This window comes from Marmota marmota, unplaced genomic scaffold (assembly GCF_001458135.2).
Source record: "Marmota marmota marmota unplaced genomic scaffold, marMar, whole genome shotgun sequence".
NCBI lineage: Eukaryota > Metazoa > Chordata > Mammalia > Rodentia > Sciuridae > Marmota > Marmota marmota.
This window is the reverse complement of record NW_026000019.1, coordinates 23,501,934-23,519,931: the sequence shown is the minus strand read 5'-3', so window position 1 is coordinate 23,519,931 and position 17,998 is coordinate 23,501,934. Positions and strand designations below refer to the sequence as shown.

Sequence of the window (17,998 nt, the reverse complement as noted above, 5' to 3'; positions counted from 1 at the left end):
CAGAAATACAGAATCAGGAGAATGGCCGAGACACAGCAACCAGAGGAACGAATAAGAATCTTTCAGAATTTCTTAACATGGATCCTCAGATGCATAAATGGTTTTAGCAGAATAAGTTTTAAAAGAAATTCAACTCAAACATATTACAATGACAATCCATAATACTAAGGACAAAAGGGAAAAAGATTAATACACACAGACAGGAAGAAAAGAGCCACTATCACCAAAGTAATAATGATCGTATTGATATGTTTCTTATCGATAGAAAAAAGAAGAGAAAAATCCATACTGAGGGAAAAGCCGCTGTAAACCAACCTCAACTCAGCCAGACAAATTCACCAGGGAAACCCAGCTTTGCTTTTTGCTTCTTGCTTTTCTTTAACCAAGATTAAGAATTTACTATTCACAGATCCTTAGAAAGACTTGGAAAGATGTCTAACGCAAATCTTCAAAGTAAAGGAAATTTAACTCCGAAGAAAACAGTAAGACACAAGAGACAGCTGTGTTAACACACTGGTGGCCAGTTTACCTGATGAACAGTTCACCACAAGTAATGTGAATCATAAGCTAGGAGGAGGTTTAATAGGTGAGAACAAAGTTTTAGAAAATAAAGTTGGAGTAAGTGAAGACTGGAACAGTGAACATAATTGGAAATGATGTTTTCTGAGGTTTTCACATTATTCATTAGCTGCCTTGTTGTGTATTCATGTTAAAATTTAAGAGTGATAAGTGAAAAAATATAAAGAGAATTTTATCTCCCAAGTCAGAAGAAGGAAAGCATGTGTTGAAAGAGAAATGCCGTAACCTGAAGGGTGAATGGGAGACTATAATAAAGAAAAGATACGTTAAACAGAAAACACGAATTTATACAGCAACAAGAATTCAGAATACATCAGTGATTCTAAAAGTGCAGGTAAGTCAAACTTTAGTTATAGAAGTATGAGACCTGAGTGAAAGTGAGTTGTGAACACGTACTTGCAGGGGTGGAGCCTACAGGTGAGATCCACTGGCACAGCACCTGCATGCGTGTGTGACACGATCACTCACAGGAAGCCGCACACCACTTGCAGGAGGCGGTCCCTCTGGGGAGGAGGAAGAGGGGGAAGAACATGGAGCTGTAGGCCCCTTGTCAAGAGGTGTTCTAGAACAATCATGGCAAAATGGCAGTGCACGTCCAACCTGGCTGTGCCTGGGACAGGGCTTCCCGACACTAGCACTCCAAGGCACACCACCAGCCATGTTTACAGCACGCAGAAGGCGCTTACCAGGCTTCTGGGAGCTCAGTGAGGCTGGCCCGGGAGCCCCAGGACCCTGCCACCAGCAGCACGCACTGCGAGGAGCCAAAATGTCCCAGCACACCCTGTCCCCACACAGTTGGGAAGCTGTGCTTTACGTCCTTTCCCATGCTTCTCTGCGGGTTTATGTCCCAGCACACCCTGTGTCCCCCACAGTTGGGAACCTCTGCTCTATGTCCTGATCAGCAGAGAAGACACACTTCTCAGGGTCCTCAGCAGCAGGCTGGACACGACAGGTGGGTCCGACAGGGGATGCTGGAAGATTCTCCCAGGCAGGGCACAGCTGGGGCACCGCCGCACTTCTGGGGCCATCACAGCAGAAGTGCCTGGCTCCGGCCGGACTGGGTGGGTGGTCACATGTGACACCGAGGGCTACAGGGAAAACCACAGGGGCCTGGATGCTGACAGACCATGCTGACAGGCGCAGGCCCTGGGCGCAAAGCCTCGAGCCGGCTCTGCTTCTGGGATGCACGTCTCCCTGGCTTGTCCAGAAGGGCCTCTTTCCTTCCAGTGACACAAGGTGCAGCAGTAGGTCACACTGGAGGGGGCAACATAGACAGGCCTTTGTGGAGCGCTGAACACTAGCCCCGCCTGTTCAGGGAGCAGAGCCTGCCCTGGCTACTGCTGCACACCCTCAGGTCCCTTCCCCTCCATGTTACACCACAGGGGAGCCGCCTGGGCTCTGTGGTCCTGCTGGATCCCATGGAAGAGAGGGGCGTGTAAAGACGCACACACACGTGTAGACACAAGAGACCGAGAGGTTCGCAGACTCAGAGAAAGTTTCACAAAACAAGCTCCACCCCAGGTGGACTGACAGCTCAGTGCGCCCAGAGGTGACTCCAAGAAGACTTCCTGAGTGTCAGTGATGGTGACCTGGGACCAGAACAGCACAGTAGTTGTGACAGCATCCTCAAACACATGCGCTCTCGTGCTATTTCTTTCGGCTCTTCTCATGAGATTAAACTCTGAGTTCACGGATTGTTCCTTCAGTCCATACCTGTAGCTCACTTCTGTCCTGTCACCCATGATGCTGGGTTCAGACGTAGTGAGAGTGAGCTCGTTCCTACAGGTGTGTCGGACTCGGAACCAGGAGAAGGTCCTCCTAAGAGAGGATGAACTGAATCCAGGCGAGAACACCGTGGGAAGCCCACTCACTCATCCCACTCGGGCAGGAACAGAAGTTCATTCTCTGCCATACCAAGGACTTGGAGTCAAGTTTCACTTCTCCAACTTAAGTTTAGTTTGCTGCTTTTTATATTTCAGAAACAAGGGATTTGTAAATGCTTCATTAAACAGTCTTCATCTGTGACAGCCATGTTGCCTTCTCTCCCCGGAGCTACTTCCTAAAAGGAGTCTTGGCCGCAGATGAGAGAAACAGCGCAGAGGAGGAGTGCTATACCAGGGCAGGAGCAGGGAAGCCAGCAGGCTGGGGGTCTGCAGGACTTACAACCTCAGTGGGGTAGAGTCCACCAAAGATGGAGAGAGAGCTGAACGATGTTTTTGGAGGCAAGAAAACCAAACTCCGAAAAAGTAAGAAAATAAGACATGTTTCCAAACAAGAAACCCTCCCTCGAAGGTTCCAGGGGATGCAGCAGACCTGTGGGCCCACCTCCTCCCCCACAGCTTGCCACACAGACCAGGAGGACACCACGGGAAAGCTCACCTGGAGGGCTGCGCCGTAGGGCGCTGCACTGATGTCACTGGGGACGTTAGGACATAAGGAGTCAAGAGCTCCCGTGCAGGTGCCCTTCTGCCTTCTGTTCATTTCTGACTCGTCAACTGTTCACATGTTGAGATCATGGCCACCACAAGGTTTTCACTCTGCTGTTGGGTATCCCCAGAGTGCTGAGTGACGTGACAGGAGGTCGTGCTGAGTGACAGGAGGTCGTCCTGTCAGGATAAGGTGTAAAACGCATTTACAGGGTCACTGCAGATCGCAGAAGGTGGGGAAGGAAATTGGAGTAAGCAGAATTCTATGCTGACCCCAGAGACTGAGGCCTCTGTAGAAGCCCGTTCTGCAGAGTGGGCAGAGCCAGAGTGACGGGTCTCTCTTCCAAGGGCAGCTCAACAAAACACCACAGCAAAAGTAGGTACTGTAGTAAGTAGATATTGAGAATGGTGATATTGAGAAGAGTTTTTTTTTTCTTTTTGTAGTTTATTGTTTGATATATCTCTTTTTGTCATTTCAACCTGTTTGGATTTTTCTTAAGGGTTATATTTTCAGCATTAACTAAATATTATTTTCATTTTCTACAAAGTTTTCTTAGCATAAGAATATCTAAACTGATAAAAATATTTGTACTTGGAACTAGTGATTTAACAGCATTGCTTATTTCCTGAAATGTTTGTTCAGCTTTCTCCAGCCAATTTCTTGTGGGATGATGGCCTTTACACTGCATTAATTGGCATCAAAATGCACTGCACACCAGTTGGTTCCTTTCCTAAAAGGCTCAAGGCAATTTTTAAGTCCAAATTGGAAGAGTCGAGGGAAGGGTTCATCCATTAGCTAATTCAGGAAGCTATAAAAGTCTTCACATTGCTGCAGATTAGCTTTATTTTCAAAACAGGAGGAGCATTATTGTCTGCTTTAATTGAAAAGCTGAACCTAAACTTGAATTTCCTTCTTTTCAAAGGTTGGTCTCTTATCTTTTCCTTACACTGTTTTATGTGTGGAAATTTTTGGATGGTCACTATTTTTTGTTATGTGATTATAATTGTATAGCATAATATCCAACTACAGTAACAAGTTGAAAAACAGATAAGCTTAGAAATTAATGTATTCACTCATTTCAATCCATGGATATTCACTAGGTATCAACCAGGCAGCTTAAACCTTCCAGGTGCTTATTACTCGACCAGTGTAAGACAAAACCATAAAAGCATGTGGCAAAGGCACTAACAGAGATCTAGGCCGTCACTGGTCACCAAGAAGGATGGTGTAAGCATGCCTGAGAAGTCCAGGGAGGGCTTCACACAGGAGGTAGCCAGTGGGAAAGGGAGGACCTTTCCCCAGGGGAAGCAGCCTTTGTGACAATTGGCATGTGTGTGCAGAAGGCCTGGGTCTCACAGTCGCCAAGAGTGTTCAGCAAGACTGACATACAGCTTACAGGTAAGTACCTGCCCTGAAGTCTCCATCTCTACCTGCAGGACTCCCCAATCGACTGAGGCTTCGGGGCACAGGACTCTGCCGTTTCCTCCTGTGACCTCAGCGGGAAGCCCAGTCCTGGTGCACAGTTTAGAACCAGTCAGTGTTTGTGGAGCAGACAAATAAGGGGAAAATGGGGGAGCAATTGCAGCCTCAGACTCGGAGATGCTAAGTACCGATGCTCCCTAATCATTCTGAAACACAGCCAGACTCCCAGTCAGCTTTTATGTAGCCGTTAAAGAAGGGGGAAGAAGGTCAATGAGGGATTCACTTCCGTAGGCTTTTGTGGCCCATGATTAGCAGTTACTGTTTCTGTGTTTACTGGCCTTATTTCCTCCCAGACTTCTATAAGAATGTCCCTGTCCCACCACTGGAACCCCGTCAAAGGTCGTGACTGACCACAGCCCTGTGCAGGAGGTGTCTCCCTGAGTTGGTGTCACGTGCCCCTTGGGCCTGCACACCCTCTCACTTCTGCCTTCTTTTCGTCCCCTCTGGAACACCCCAGATGCGCAGAGACCCTCCACTCCTGGCCCACAGCTGGCCGTTCCCACCCCATCGCCTTGCGCTCGCACCCGGGCCGCCCCTCTAGCAGGCCAGGTATGGCTTCCCTGGGCCACCTACTGGGACCACGGGATACAGGCATCACTGCATTCACCAAACAGCCTGGAATTAGGAGTCTGTTTCCCTGACTGTGAAGAGAACTGGGGCTGGGGAACAGATTTGTGTCCCAGCTCTGTGTCCCTTAATCTCTCCTAGTCCCTGAAAGGTAATCAACACACTGGTAATCCATACGCAACGTTAGTGAGAATAACACAATTTAGGGCAACAAACTGCAGACCGTTGTGACAAGATGGTTTGTTTAGAATCGCATCCAGCAGGGGACATGGCCAGGAAGCGGGTCGCCGTGATCGGAGCTGGGATCAGTGGACTGGCTGCCATCAAGTGCTGCCTGGATGAGGGTCTGGAGCCCACCTGCTTTGAAAGGAATGACGACATCGGAGGCCTGTGGAAATTTCAAGTAAGTCTGGGTTTTATCTGACTTTAAGCTGTGCTGTCTCGAACTGTGACAACCAGGGTAAAGTTTGCCTAGGAGGCACGTACAGCACTCTGCAGGTGAAGAACTGGTAACGACCCCAAGCTTGTTTGCATTCTGACTGAGGCAACGTGCATGTGTGACAGTTCTGGATTAGGCACTGGGTGCCCGGCCAGCCATGTATATGGTTTGTTTCTCTTCTTAATTGTTACTTTTTACTTTATGTATTTTGAAACCATGCCACCAGGTTCATTTCAATGTACTATCTTTGTACCTCCGTGGAATGGCCCTGTATGTCGCTGTGCTCTCTGGCTCATTATCTCCCTGGTTGGCTCCCAAGGCAGCCAGTCCCGTGGCTTCTGCCTGGGGTTCTCCCGTGCAAGCATCTCTGGTGCAGCCTTCTCTCTTACAGCTGGCCTAAGGAAGGTGTGCCTCTGTTGGAGGGCCTTTCCCGTTAGTGTTATTGGAGGGCTACATGTCATGGGGTATGAATACGTGGAGGTCAGATTCACTGTCTTGCATCTTTGTTTCATACCTTTATCATGTTTATCCCCCTTTTCTTTCTTCTGTTGTATCTTGGTGTGGTCCATCCTCTGTTCTCTTTGGGCACTGGTTTTTAGATGTCCATCCTCACTCTCTTGGGAATGGCTCCCTGGATATCATAAATGCACCTTGACAGTGCTTTCCACTTTGTGGGTACTTTCCCCACTTTCTGAGCAAAGCAAGGATCTTAAAACAGGGTGGCCTCCTTTCCCTTCCCACCTTCCTGGTCTGTTAGGAACCCCATGAGCAGGATCAGTGGTGTTCATCAGGCGCCTGCAGTCTCCGCGGCACTGCCTCAGCCCCCGGCGTCCCCCTGTGCTTGCTCCCCTCAGTCCTGTCCTTCCCAGTCAGCCCAGGAACTTCCCCACACTGTCCCTGGTGCTGGGCCGCCGCAAAAGACCCTTAGCTTTCCTCGTCAGGAGACGTGTGAGCCACTTCCACTTCTGAAGGGTGTGTCACTGGGCTTCCAAGTGGACGTGGACGTTCTTATTTTAGCATTTTAAAGGCATGTTTCTGGCTTCCGTCATTCCTACTGAGAAGTCCCTGGGGGTCTTACTGCTAACTCAGGGTAACTTGGCTCCAGCAGGAGGGACTTAGAGAACACAGAGAATCAAGGGCCAGGTACCACTTATTACATAGGAGGCCGTTTCTCTTTAAGATAGTTTATTTTGATTGTCTTATAAATTTTATTATATCAAGAGAAACTTTCTCCTGTAGAAAAACCCTTCAGAGAAAATGCCGAGTATCTACAAATCCGTGACCATCAACACGTCCAAGGAGATGATGTGCTTCAGTGACTTCCCCGTACCAGACCATTTCCCCAACTACATGCACAACTCCAAACTCATGGAGTACTTCAGGATGTATGCCAGCCACTTTGGCCTCCTGAAATACATTCGCTTCAAGGTAAACATACAGCGTTGCATTGTGTGTGTGTGTGCGCGCGCGCGTGTGTGTGTGTGTGTGTGTGTATGCACGTGCGCACCCACACTCACTGGCGCTGGCTGGGCAGTTAAACCTGGCCTCTTCTGTTGTGACCAGAGGAAGCCAGCCTCCTGAGCGTCCCCTGGAGGGTCACGGCTTGTCATGAAACGATTTTCAGCCTCTCACTTGGATGTGGGATTGCAAGGTTCTGCTGTAAGAGCCTGTTCTGGTGACACTCCAGCATGGCACGGTCACGGCCCTCTCTTTCATTCGACATGTGTAAGAATGTGAAAAAACGTGACTGGCAAGTCACGTCCCTGTAGAGTGGGACCACAGCTTCTCACAAGGAAGGTGTTCGTCAGGACCATCGAGTCCCCCCACCAGGGAGCAGCCCCTCTGCTTGGGTGCAGCCTGGTTCCTCTCTGAAACCCTGAGCCACAGGCTGGGGTGAGCACAGACCTGGGGGAGCACAGCCAAAGGAGGACAGGTCTGGGGGGCACAGGCCTGGAGAAACACAGGCCTAGGGAGGAGCACAGCCTTGGAGGAGCACATGCTGAGAAAGGGCAGGTCTGTGCTGAACCTGCAGAGCCGGCTGCGTCCTGGAGGAGGAACCACTGTGGCTCCATCACCCTCCCTCCATCCACAGCCAGGCTCCTCTGTTTCTGTTCCTCGGAAAACTAGGTTTTAGAGAAATACTCAGAATATCCTGAAAATGTGCTGCAGAAACGTGGAGAGGGGCCGGGAGGGCAGGAGTGCCGCCGATGCACCGCGGGGTGACTGCTCAGAGCTGGGGCTTGGGCAGGGACTGGGCTGGAGTGACAGCGAGTCCCCCTGTGTCTGTTCTCAGACCAGAGTGCAGAGCGTGCGCAAGTGCCCGGACTTCCCCGTCAGCGGACAGTGGGACGTGGTGGTGGAGGCCGAGGGCCAGCGGGAGTCGCTTCTCTTCCATGGGGTCCTGGTCTGCAGTGGGCACCACACGGACCCCCACCTGCCACTGCAGGCCTTCCCAGGTGCGTGGCCGAGGCTGGGTGGGAAGTGCTTTCCCTGTCAACAAGGGGCACAAGGGCGGGACGGATTCGGTCAGTCTCAGTGCACTTTCCCTGGGAGGGCACAGCCACGGCTGCGCTGCGCTCTGTTAGGGGACAGGGGAGCTCCCGAGACAGGAAATGGGTGACAGGCGGCTCCCACTCTTGGCTCCTATGGTCTCCTGCAGCTTCAGATTCGTGGTTGACATAAAGTGGCCACATGGAAGTGGTTTAGTTTCATGTGTATTTGTTTGATTTCACTCTAAGAGAAAGTGAAATCGATTATTTAAAAAGGGATAAATGGCAAGCGCAGCCTGGGGCCGGAGACCCTCAGACCAGAGCCCCTGAGCCCACAGAGGGCCTCCACCAACGCTCTCGGCATGGACCTTCCTGGGAACTGAAACCCAGCGGGCACCGGCCTCTCCCGCCCCTCTGCCTGGCAGTGCCTCCCAGGACCCCACTTCAGCTCCCCTCCCCAGCCTCCTCGCCCCTTCCTGCTCGGCACCCTCTATCCCCCCCACTGCCGTCAGGACCCAGCCAGGACACATCTGCCCTCTGTGCCTTCCCAGGGTGCAGGAGAAACTCTTTGAGGACTGAAGAAAAGTAGACGGGGGAATTCAAGTTCAGTCGAGAACTTGAACGTGGATTTTGGTTGTTCAGCTGACCAATACCAAACCTTACCATGTCTCCCCACAAATATTTGCAATATAAACGTACTTGGCCTTCTGAATGCTAAAATGCAACGTATTCTGGAAATCCTCCATAATCACGGCATGATGGTGGACTATCACACTTATCAGCCTCCTTTTGACTTGCTTCCTGGCTGAGAAAGAGTACCCATGGGGAGACACGTGGGTGTGCATGTTTGCACAGTTCAGGGGTGAGACACAAACGTGTGCAGAGTGACGCAGCCTGGGAATGCTGGCAGGGAGTGGGACCGCTGTGAGAGCCTCCGCCCAGCCAGGCTCTAGGCACTCGGAACAGAGGAGACATCCAATGAAGAGAGGGCCTCTGTCCCCCCAGAGCCTCTGTGCCCTCTGTTCCCTCTGTCCCCTCTGTCCCCTCTGTTCCCTTAGAGCCGTACAGGAGCAACAGCTTCAGCATTCGGCTTAAGATTAAATAGGATAAAGTACAAACGAAGAAAGCTAGAGCACAGTGCAACTGGAAACTTTCATTTTGGGCAGATGCAAGATAAATAGATTTACTATTTAGTAAACTCTGCATAATATTATTAGTTAAAATTTAGAATCCACAGGTTCTACATCTGAGGTTACTCCCCTTTTCCCTGAGCAATGTGAGATTTAAACACACACACACACAACATTTTTAGGACAAAGGGTGGAAAGGGTGGTGTGCAATCCACCCACCCAGACTCTGATCACTCATAACATAACTTCCTCTACGTGCTGAATAGGCTGTGAAATTCCTCCTCACGCTGAAACATTCTCTCCTCCCTCCACAGGCATTGAGAAGTTTAAAGGACGCTATTTCCACAGTCGGGAATACAAAAGTCCCGAGGACTTCTCAGGAAAGAGGATCGTTGTGGTTGGCATGGGGAATTCTGCTGTGGATATCGCCGTGGAGCTCAGTCGAGTAGCTGAACAGGTGTGTTTGCTTTCAATGGCTTCACTACTGGAACCCTGTGTTTTGGGGGTGGCATCCAGAATTAGGTCAGGTTTGTGAAGGGCCCACACGGACAGGGAGTCCAGGCCCTGGCCTCAACAGCTTGGAATTCATGCATAGCGGAGGGTGGATACAAATTAGACCCCTCCTCTTCCCAATGGGGAAGGCACGCAGACGGACACTGAGGACTGGGCTAAGTGGGTGATGGCAGCACAGATAAGGGAGGTGTGGAGTAAATAACCTGACCTTCCTCACTTACCACCATAGACCCTGGTCCTGATAGGCTTCAACCAGCAGGAAGGACCAGAAGAAAGAAGTCCGCCCAGGGTCAGCAGATTTGGGGGGTGGAATTAACAGAGGAGAACTGGGGACGACGGTAAACATATGATGGTCTTTAGCTAAAAGTATTGATGGAGAAAGACGGAAGGAAACAGCAAGTGCTGCATGTTTCACTTGATACAAAAGCAAGTTACCCCCTAGAGCTTCATTTGTGTGCTCATTCAACATTCTTTTCTGTCAGAAAATTAACAATATTTGGAATTTAGAGGGAAGAGAGAAATTTTGCTTTCGTTATTGTTGAGCACGTTTCATAGTCTTAATTAACGGAATGCCCACTAGACTGTTCCAATATTCCATCTTTACTTATTTTACTTTTCTTTTTTGTTATCATTTTAGGAGAAACTGCTGATAACAAATATACAAAGCATTTAGTTTTTTAAGATAATATTTTCACAAGAATGTAAAGAAGTAAATACTTGGCCTCTTGCACCCATCTAATTTCTCTTGTACTTTACAGACTGGACCAGTAAGTACTGAGATTCAGCATCATGATCTGATGTGTGCAAAAGCACCAATAATCTACAATATTAATTGCATCAGAATGAAGAATCATGTACAAATACTTTACAGAAAGATTTGAAAAGTGATTCTGGCCATGTTCAGTTCAGTGGACACTAGTTCTGAATAATTTGATTCATTAAAATTTTTAATGTCTATTTTTATTTTGGAGCAAGCAATATAGAAGTATATGGTAGTTAATATGATAGCTAATTTCTAATCCAAATCCTTATTCATGCATGAAGCACAGCTGTGTCAACATCCAAGTCTACAGACAACATCCAGAGGCATACAGACCGCTGAGTAAATATTCTGATTTTCATTCACAAGTTTGGTGTCACAGGAGCAACTTCTTTCTGGAAACTAGTACACAGCTCTGGCAGAGCACAGCATGGTGACCACTGCACAGTGTCTCCCTTCCTCACCCTCGGAAGTCAAGCTTTTAAAATTGGAGATGGGCGAGGCATGACTAAAATAATATCCTGCACATTTCTGACTCCTCTGTGCGTTTGCTTTCTGTCTCCCTCCTCAGGTATTCCTCAGCACTAGACGGGGATCATGGATCTTGCACCGTGTTTGGGATAATGGATACCCTATGGACAGCTCATTTATCACTCGATTCAATAGTTTTATCCAGAAGATATTTACTACAGCATTAGTAAATAACTACCTGGAGAAGACACTGAACTCAAGATTCAATCATGCTCACTATGGCCTGCAGCCACAACACAGGTGACACCCCGGACTTAGGGCATGGAGCCATGTGTGGGTGTGAAAGGGAAATTGCTTTAGGGACAACTGCAGTTCTTGCAATTAACATGCATTTGGTCATTTAATCTCACACTTCATTAACATAAAGCCCTTGTAATGCGAATATAGCGCATAAACATGAGCACTTATTTCTAAATTTTTTATTGGCGCATTACAATTATACATAGTAATGGGATTCGTTGTTACACACTTGTACATGCACACCATAGAACAATATAATTTGGTTGATTCCATTTCCCAGTATCCCCCCCCGCCCGTACACACTCTCATTTATTCAGCAATCATTTAAAATTTGATTGCTAAGTGTGCTGCGTGCACACGCACACACACACACACACACAGAATAACATTGCCCCTCCTCTCAGCTGGGTGTCAAGTTTAGTGGGGTCGGAAAGACTTGAAAGCATGTTAGAGCAAGGAAACCCAACGGTGCGGTGATGGCCACCAGGCAGTGTGCACTGAGGCCCAACAGGACGTGGTCAGTGTGGCTGATGTCATTTGAAACTGTCAGGAAAGTGCACCTGGAAGAGGAGCTCTGAGGGCCCTCCTCAGTAAGCACACCCCTGTGACTGCAGGCCACCCCACAGGGTTTCTAGCTTCAGAAATCGCCTGCAGCTTCCAGTGAGAAGGTGAAAGAGAAGTGGGGGTCAACACTGGGTTGAATTAAGAAAAGAGAAAGAGCAGAATGAAAAAATATACTTAACAGAACAAAGTGCCCCAGAATTCATGTACCAGAAATCCCCAGTCACGTGTCAATGATGTCTGGAGGTGGGGCCTTTGGGAGGTCATCGGGACTGGGTGATGTCATGAAGCTGGGGTCCCTGATGGCTCTGTGGCCTTATAAGGGGAGGAAAGGGGACCCAAGTTAGCATGCTTGCTCTGTCGCAGCACATATTGCCTGAGCCACCTCTGCACTCTGCTGTGTCCCCACCAGCTCCAAGGCTCTCGCCTGATGTGGTTCCTTGACATTAACCTCCAGAGCTATGAGCTGATAAATAAACCTTATTTCTTTTTTTTTTTTTTAGAGATAGAGAGAGAGAGAGAGAGAGAGAGAGAGAATTTTAATATTTATTTTTTAGTTTTCGGCGGACACAACATCTTTGTTTGTATGTGGTGCTGAGGATTGAACCCGGGCCGCACGCATGCCAGGCGAGCGCGCTACCACTTGAGCCACATCCCCAGCCCTCCTTATTTCTTTATAAATTACAGTCTCTGATAATATGATAACAATGGAAAAGAGACTAAGAAAAAATATTTCATGTTCCTTATATGAGTAATTAATTGTCTCTAAAGACAATTCTAAAACAGAAATTCCTCAAATGTTCATCAAATGTGGCAAAGGCATGTGGCATTTATTGACTCATTCATTAAAAATACTTATGATAGTCTACTAAGCTGTGGACTCAGAACAAAATCACAATAGCAAAAACAAAACTCTTTCCTGGAAAGTTCTTAAAGCCAACCTTGGCTCCACTGGTTTTCTATGTGCAGACATAGGTGGCTTCATGACAGGGGCATGTTCTGAGAAAGTCATCTTCAGGGGATCTGCCATTGTGCATACATCATAAAGGGTGTGACAGAAAGCCAGGTACCAGCATGGTTCATAGACACAGTAGAAAGAGAGCAAACACAAGGTCCATGGGCCTGTGCAGGTGGGACAAGACTTGTTGGTGACATGGACTTTGTTCTAAGCAGGAGCACTCTCTAAGGCTAGGTCTAGTGGAGGAAATGCATAAAATGTGGTCACCTATTATCATTACCAAGGAATGTGCACTGTGGCATTGTACATGCTCTGCTTTTACTGACTGAGAGTGCAGGAGGCTCGTCGATGCCAGCATCTGTACACGCCCATGAGAAAGTACTGTATTGGGATGGCTAGAGATCGCTGGGAATCAGGGTTTTTCCATGTTTATCTTACAGGAAGACTGTGTTGCATTTCCTTCTCTGCCTCTCCTTCTCAGTCCAGACCTCACCATCCTGCACAGACTTCCCTGGTTATTAACCACATAGCTCTCTCTTCTCCAGCAGAGACTGTCTGGGCAGAGTGGTTGGGTGCCATGGTTTTCCTCCAAGAGAGTAAATGGATATCTGTGGAATGGAGCTTTGGGAAGGCCAAGGTTCCCTAGGAGAAGAGTCACACACAGCAAACCCACATCTTGCCCTACCCATTTCTTTTTCTTCCCTTTGAAACATGGATCCTTTGGGGTACTTACTTGAACAATTTAGTCATTTAGCAAATATTGTGTCAGATAGTGTTATGGCCTATTGTTAAGAGTGTTTTCTACCTCTAGCCTGGAGACTGATTTGCCGACAAGTGATAATTTGGCAGAGATTGAGATGGAGGAAGGCTAATAATAGACTAACACTTGTATTCCAAAGGAGTCGTAGTCAAACCTCGTCTTTCCTAATTTTAAGAGGTGTAAATAACAATACTAAAGCAAATAGGACTATATGGCACAGACTGCAAGATATAAACGTGTTCAAGCTAAAATATATGAGAAAACGTAGAACTGAGATGACCACACTTAGGGTACAAAATCCTCACCGCTGCCATTAGAGGCAGATGGGGGACCAGCGCAGGGTTGGGGGAAGCCTACCACTGGCTTTGATTCCTTTCCAGATGCAGTGCTTTCTTTCTGTATATTTGCTCACTTGGGAATTTTGTTTCTACATCCAGACCTCTGAGCCAGCACCCAACCGTCAGCGATGACCTGCCGAACCACATCATTTCTGGCAGGGTCCAGGTGAAGCCCAACGTGAGGGAATTCACGGAGACGGACACCATCTTTGATGATGGCACCGTGGAGGGCAACATTGATGCTGTCGTCTTCGCTACAGGATACAGCTTTTCTTTCCCTTTCCTGGATGGGCTAATCGAAGTCGCTGATAATGAGGTGTCTCTGTATAAGCTGATGTTCCCTCCCAACCTGGAGAAGCCCACACTGGCCGTCATTGGCCTCGTCCAGCCCCTGGGCATCGTGCTGCCCATAGCAGAGCTCCAGTCTCGCTGGGCTGCCCGGGTGTTCAAAGGTGAATGAGGAGAGGCCAGAGCGAGACTGGCAGCTCACCCTGCCTGCCCTCGCTTCTCTTGGCCCTGGTTGTCTTGCTAGAGATCCTGACAGACTCTGCATTCTGTCTGGCAGGGCTGAGCAGACTACCCTCTGCCAAGAAGATGATGGCAGACATTGCCCAGAGGAAGAGGGCGATGGAGAAAAGGTAAGTCAAGTAAAACCAGAGTTTGAGACAAAACTCGATCCTCTGCCTGGTGGGTGGGCGGGTCTGTGTGAGCTGCAGCCCTCCACAGCCCCTCCTAGCATTAGCAGCTGGCCACAGCAGGCAAGCTCCCGGCGTCAGCTCCCAGGGCGCAGCCAGCAAAGCTGGGTTCCTCTCCACTACCACAGGGTGGCATGTGGCAGCTCTCGGTGTGGCAGGCTGTTCCCCAATGTCACAATGGACTTCAGCAGTGCACCTCCAACTTCTTCCTGGGTTCTTGCCTCACAAATCCAAGGAGTGGAATTCACAGGACAAAAAAGACAGGAGTGAAAGAGTAGATTCTAATCAAGTGTGAATAGAAACAAAACTCTTCTAAGGCCAGGAAGAGACTCAGAAGGGGCTGCTGGTGGAGTGTGCTAGTGTAAGGTGTACAGAGCGCTTGGGCCAAGCTATTGGTCCAAGTTTGTGCTAATCAGGGTTAGAAAAGCACCAACACTACAGTTAAGCCCTGACTCTGAACCTCCATTCAGGTCTGTCCTACTTCCATTTTCCCACTGCTTGTGGGGAAGCAGGAGGTTGAGGCTGTTGGATCTTGGATGCTAGGGGGTTCGGCTGTGCAGAGTGGGCATCTCCCCTGGGCGGGCTACCTGGACGTGCCGGTCAGCAGGCCCTGCCTCATGCCGGCTCTGGCTGACGGGCTCTGTAGGGCTGTGTCCCTGCTCACTGCCTGCGCTCCAGCCCGCCTAGGCCCCTGCTCCACAGCTCTGGGGCAAGGACTCGGCTTCAGAAGCATCAGGAACAGCTACTCAGAGACCTCTGCAGGATCTGCAGTTCCTCACTGGGGACTCTAGACTCGTGCTTCCTCTGCTCAACCCCATTTTTCTCCATTTCCTACACTACATTGTTGTGCAGCACAAAACATCCCACTTCAGTTCTTCAGTAAATACCTTTATTTGTTCTTCTTAATTCACATTAAATTCAGAATCACCCTCTCCCTCAGCCTCAGTGGGAACTGGTGTTTCTTGAAGACTCACTGCAATCCAGGAGGCTCGTGTGCCTGTGTGGCGGTGGGGGGACTGCCCCAGGTGGCTCCGCTTGCTGACATCCGCGGGGCCCAAGTCGGAGCCACACTTACAGTCTGGAGGCTTCTGCTGCTCTGTCTCGAGTAGGGTGCAGGACTCTTTGCTGAGGGTGGGTTCTGGGGAAGGTGGGCTAGGGGTCCAGACTCCCACACCTCCACGCAGCTTCCCTATGAAGTCTGCCTGGGTTCCTGGACTTTCATCCCAGACTTCCCCACACTGAAATCCCTCCCTCTCCTCCTTTGGTGCCTCAGAGACTTGCATCTTATTCTCTTTCATGAGCCAAGAGTTGAAGGAAACAAGCCGAGAGGGAGTCTCCTGCACGTCAGGCATTTCTTTGGTCTTGTAACAAAAACTGTTTGCAATAAGGGAACCAAAGGCTTATGCCTGTCTTCACACAGGGAAGGAAGAAGAGGGCAACATGCAGCTGCACAACCCAGCAACCACCTTGCACATTTCTGTCAAGATTCTAAAGACACTGTGGTGTGTGTGTGTGTGTGTGTGTGTGTGTCCATAAAAAGAACTGGAATTCATTCAAATTCACCCCCCACACAGAGACACATACAAATACACACATACACTACAGGTTCACAAATTTTGTAGCACAAAGAAAACTGTTCATTGACAAATTCTGAAGGAGAGATGGAAAGTGTCTAGTTCACTCACTGAAACCCCATGTTACTAAGCATTTGCAGTTCGCCTGTGCAAAAGGCAAGAGGAGAGCCGTGTGAAATGGCAGCACTGCTGTCTCTTGTAGGCACTGTTCCTGAAACAGCCTTCCAAGCACAGGTGGCGGCTGCTGACTCCCACTCTGGGGAGGTCCCACGGCACGGAAGGAGTGCTCAACTCATGCAGCAGAGGTGCCCGCTCCCACACCTCTAAGGTCACATCAGAAAGACACGCTGCCCTCGCCTCCTGTTGTACAGCCAGTGCGCATAGGCTCCTGTCAGCCCACAAAACAAGTTCTTGTGCCAAGGAGACAAAAGAACTCCATCCTTAAGACACACTATTTCCAAACACTGGAGGTGCACTGCCACGGCAGACATCAGATCCACACCACCCACACTAGGAACAGGTGTCCTGGGCTGCGCAGTCCCTGCCACTGCCCCTCAATACAGAGAAGTGTGGGGTGTGTTGGCTTTCTAGCTGTTTCTGCATCTTAAAGCTGTAGAACTAACCTCTTGGCTCTGGGATGATGTGAACCCGTCCTCTGCCTGCCTGGAGGCTGCCGGCCTCACTTCCGCCCTGTGTTTCAGGTATGTGAAGTCGGCCCGCCACACCATCCAGGTGGACCACGTGGAGTACATGGATGAGATCGCCTCCCTGGCCGGGGTCAAGCCCAGCCTGCTCCTCCTTCTCTCAGATCCAAAGCTGGCCATGGAGGTTTTCTTCGGCCCTTGTACTCCATACCAGTTCCGCCTCCAGGGGCCAGGGAAATGGGATGGGGCCCGGAGAGCCATCCTGACCCAGAGAGAGCGCATCATCAAGCCCCTGAGGACTCGAGTCACCAGCAAGGACAGCCTCTCGTCCTCCTCGGGGCTCTCCTTGGTAAGAGTGGCATCGTTAGGCCTGGCGTTGCTGGCTGCTGGCTTGACGTACATATTCAGCGCGCAGAGTGCGGAATGAACACTGAGCAGGGAAGTACGTATTTCTGCTCATCTGGGATCATTACAAAGCTTCCATTACTCAGTGACATGTGCAAATATTATTTGGGATACCATACTGCTATGGAAAATGTTTAGATATGCTCTGCAAGTAGGCACATTCCCTTAGGGAACACAACCTGAGATGGGTATCACTGCTCCTACAAGATATTATCAATACACAAGAAAATCCTATCATTTAAATGAAAACTGTTTAAACCTTAGGAATATTTTTCAACATAAAGTTCACCCAAATGGTTTGACAATGCTAGATTATCCTTATAGGAATTTATAAATAAAAATTTGCTTTCCACTGATTATATTTTCTACATTATCTTTTATTTTCTACATTATCCTTTCTTCTTTCCAAGTAATTCTATCAAATTCTCATTTATGCATAAAAGCTTCAGTTTACAGGATAGAATTTAAAAGGCAAATTAAAATATTTTATGTTTCACACAAATGGTTAATACTTAAAAAAAAAGTTCAACATCCCTAGCAATCAGGGAAATGCAAATCAAAACTACACTGAGATTTGATCTCACTCCAGTCAGAACGGCAATCATCAAGAATACAGACAATAATCAATGCTGGCGAGGATGTAGGGAAGAGCGCACTCATACATTGTTAGTGGGAATGAAAATCAGAACAACCACTTTGAAAATCAATGTGGAGATTCCTCAAAAAACACGGAATGGAGCTACCATATGGCCCAGCTATCCCATCCTTTGTACTTGTCCAAAAGAACTAAAATTATATACTATAGCAATACAACCACATCAACATTTACAGCAGTACATGCACATTAGCCAAGGTAATGAACTAGCCCAGATGCCCATTGATGGATGAATATTTTAAGAAAATATT

General features: G+C 48.6%; 1 protein-coding gene across 1 annotated transcript; it reads left to right on the top strand.

Moving 5' to 3' along the window:
* Nucleotides 1-5,196: 5,196 nt before the first annotated feature.
* On the top strand, nt 5,197-17,449 carry LOC107147562 (flavin-containing monooxygenase 5-like). The gene is made up of 8 exons (XM_015492063.2): nt 5,197-5,458; nt 6,734-6,922; nt 7,788-7,950; nt 9,428-9,570; nt 10,958-11,157; nt 13,874-14,226; nt 14,340-14,412; nt 16,745-17,449. Exons 1-8 carry the CDS (start codon nt 5,291-5,293, stop codon nt 17,112-17,114), a joined length of 1,659 nt encoding a protein of 552 aa, XP_015347549.2. The 5' UTR covers nt 5,197-5,290; the 3' UTR covers nt 17,115-17,449.
* The last annotated feature ends 549 nt before the right edge of the window (nt 17,450-17,998 follow it).

Excerpts from the sequence above, each read along its gene's own strand:
- LOC107147562 (XM_015492063.2), top strand. The coding sequence starts at position 5,291 with ATGGTTTGTTTAGAATCGCATCCAGCAGGGGACATGGCCAGGAAGCGG. Across the intron at positions 7,951-9,427 it reads GCCACTGCAGGCCTTCCCAG|GCATTGAGAAGTTTAAAGGA; the intron begins GTGCGTGGCCGA and ends CTCCCTCCACAG. Across the intron at positions 14,413-16,744 it reads AAGAGGGCGATGGAGAAAAG|GTATGTGAAGTCGGCCCGCC; the intron begins GTAAGTCAAGTA and ends CCTGTGTTTCAG.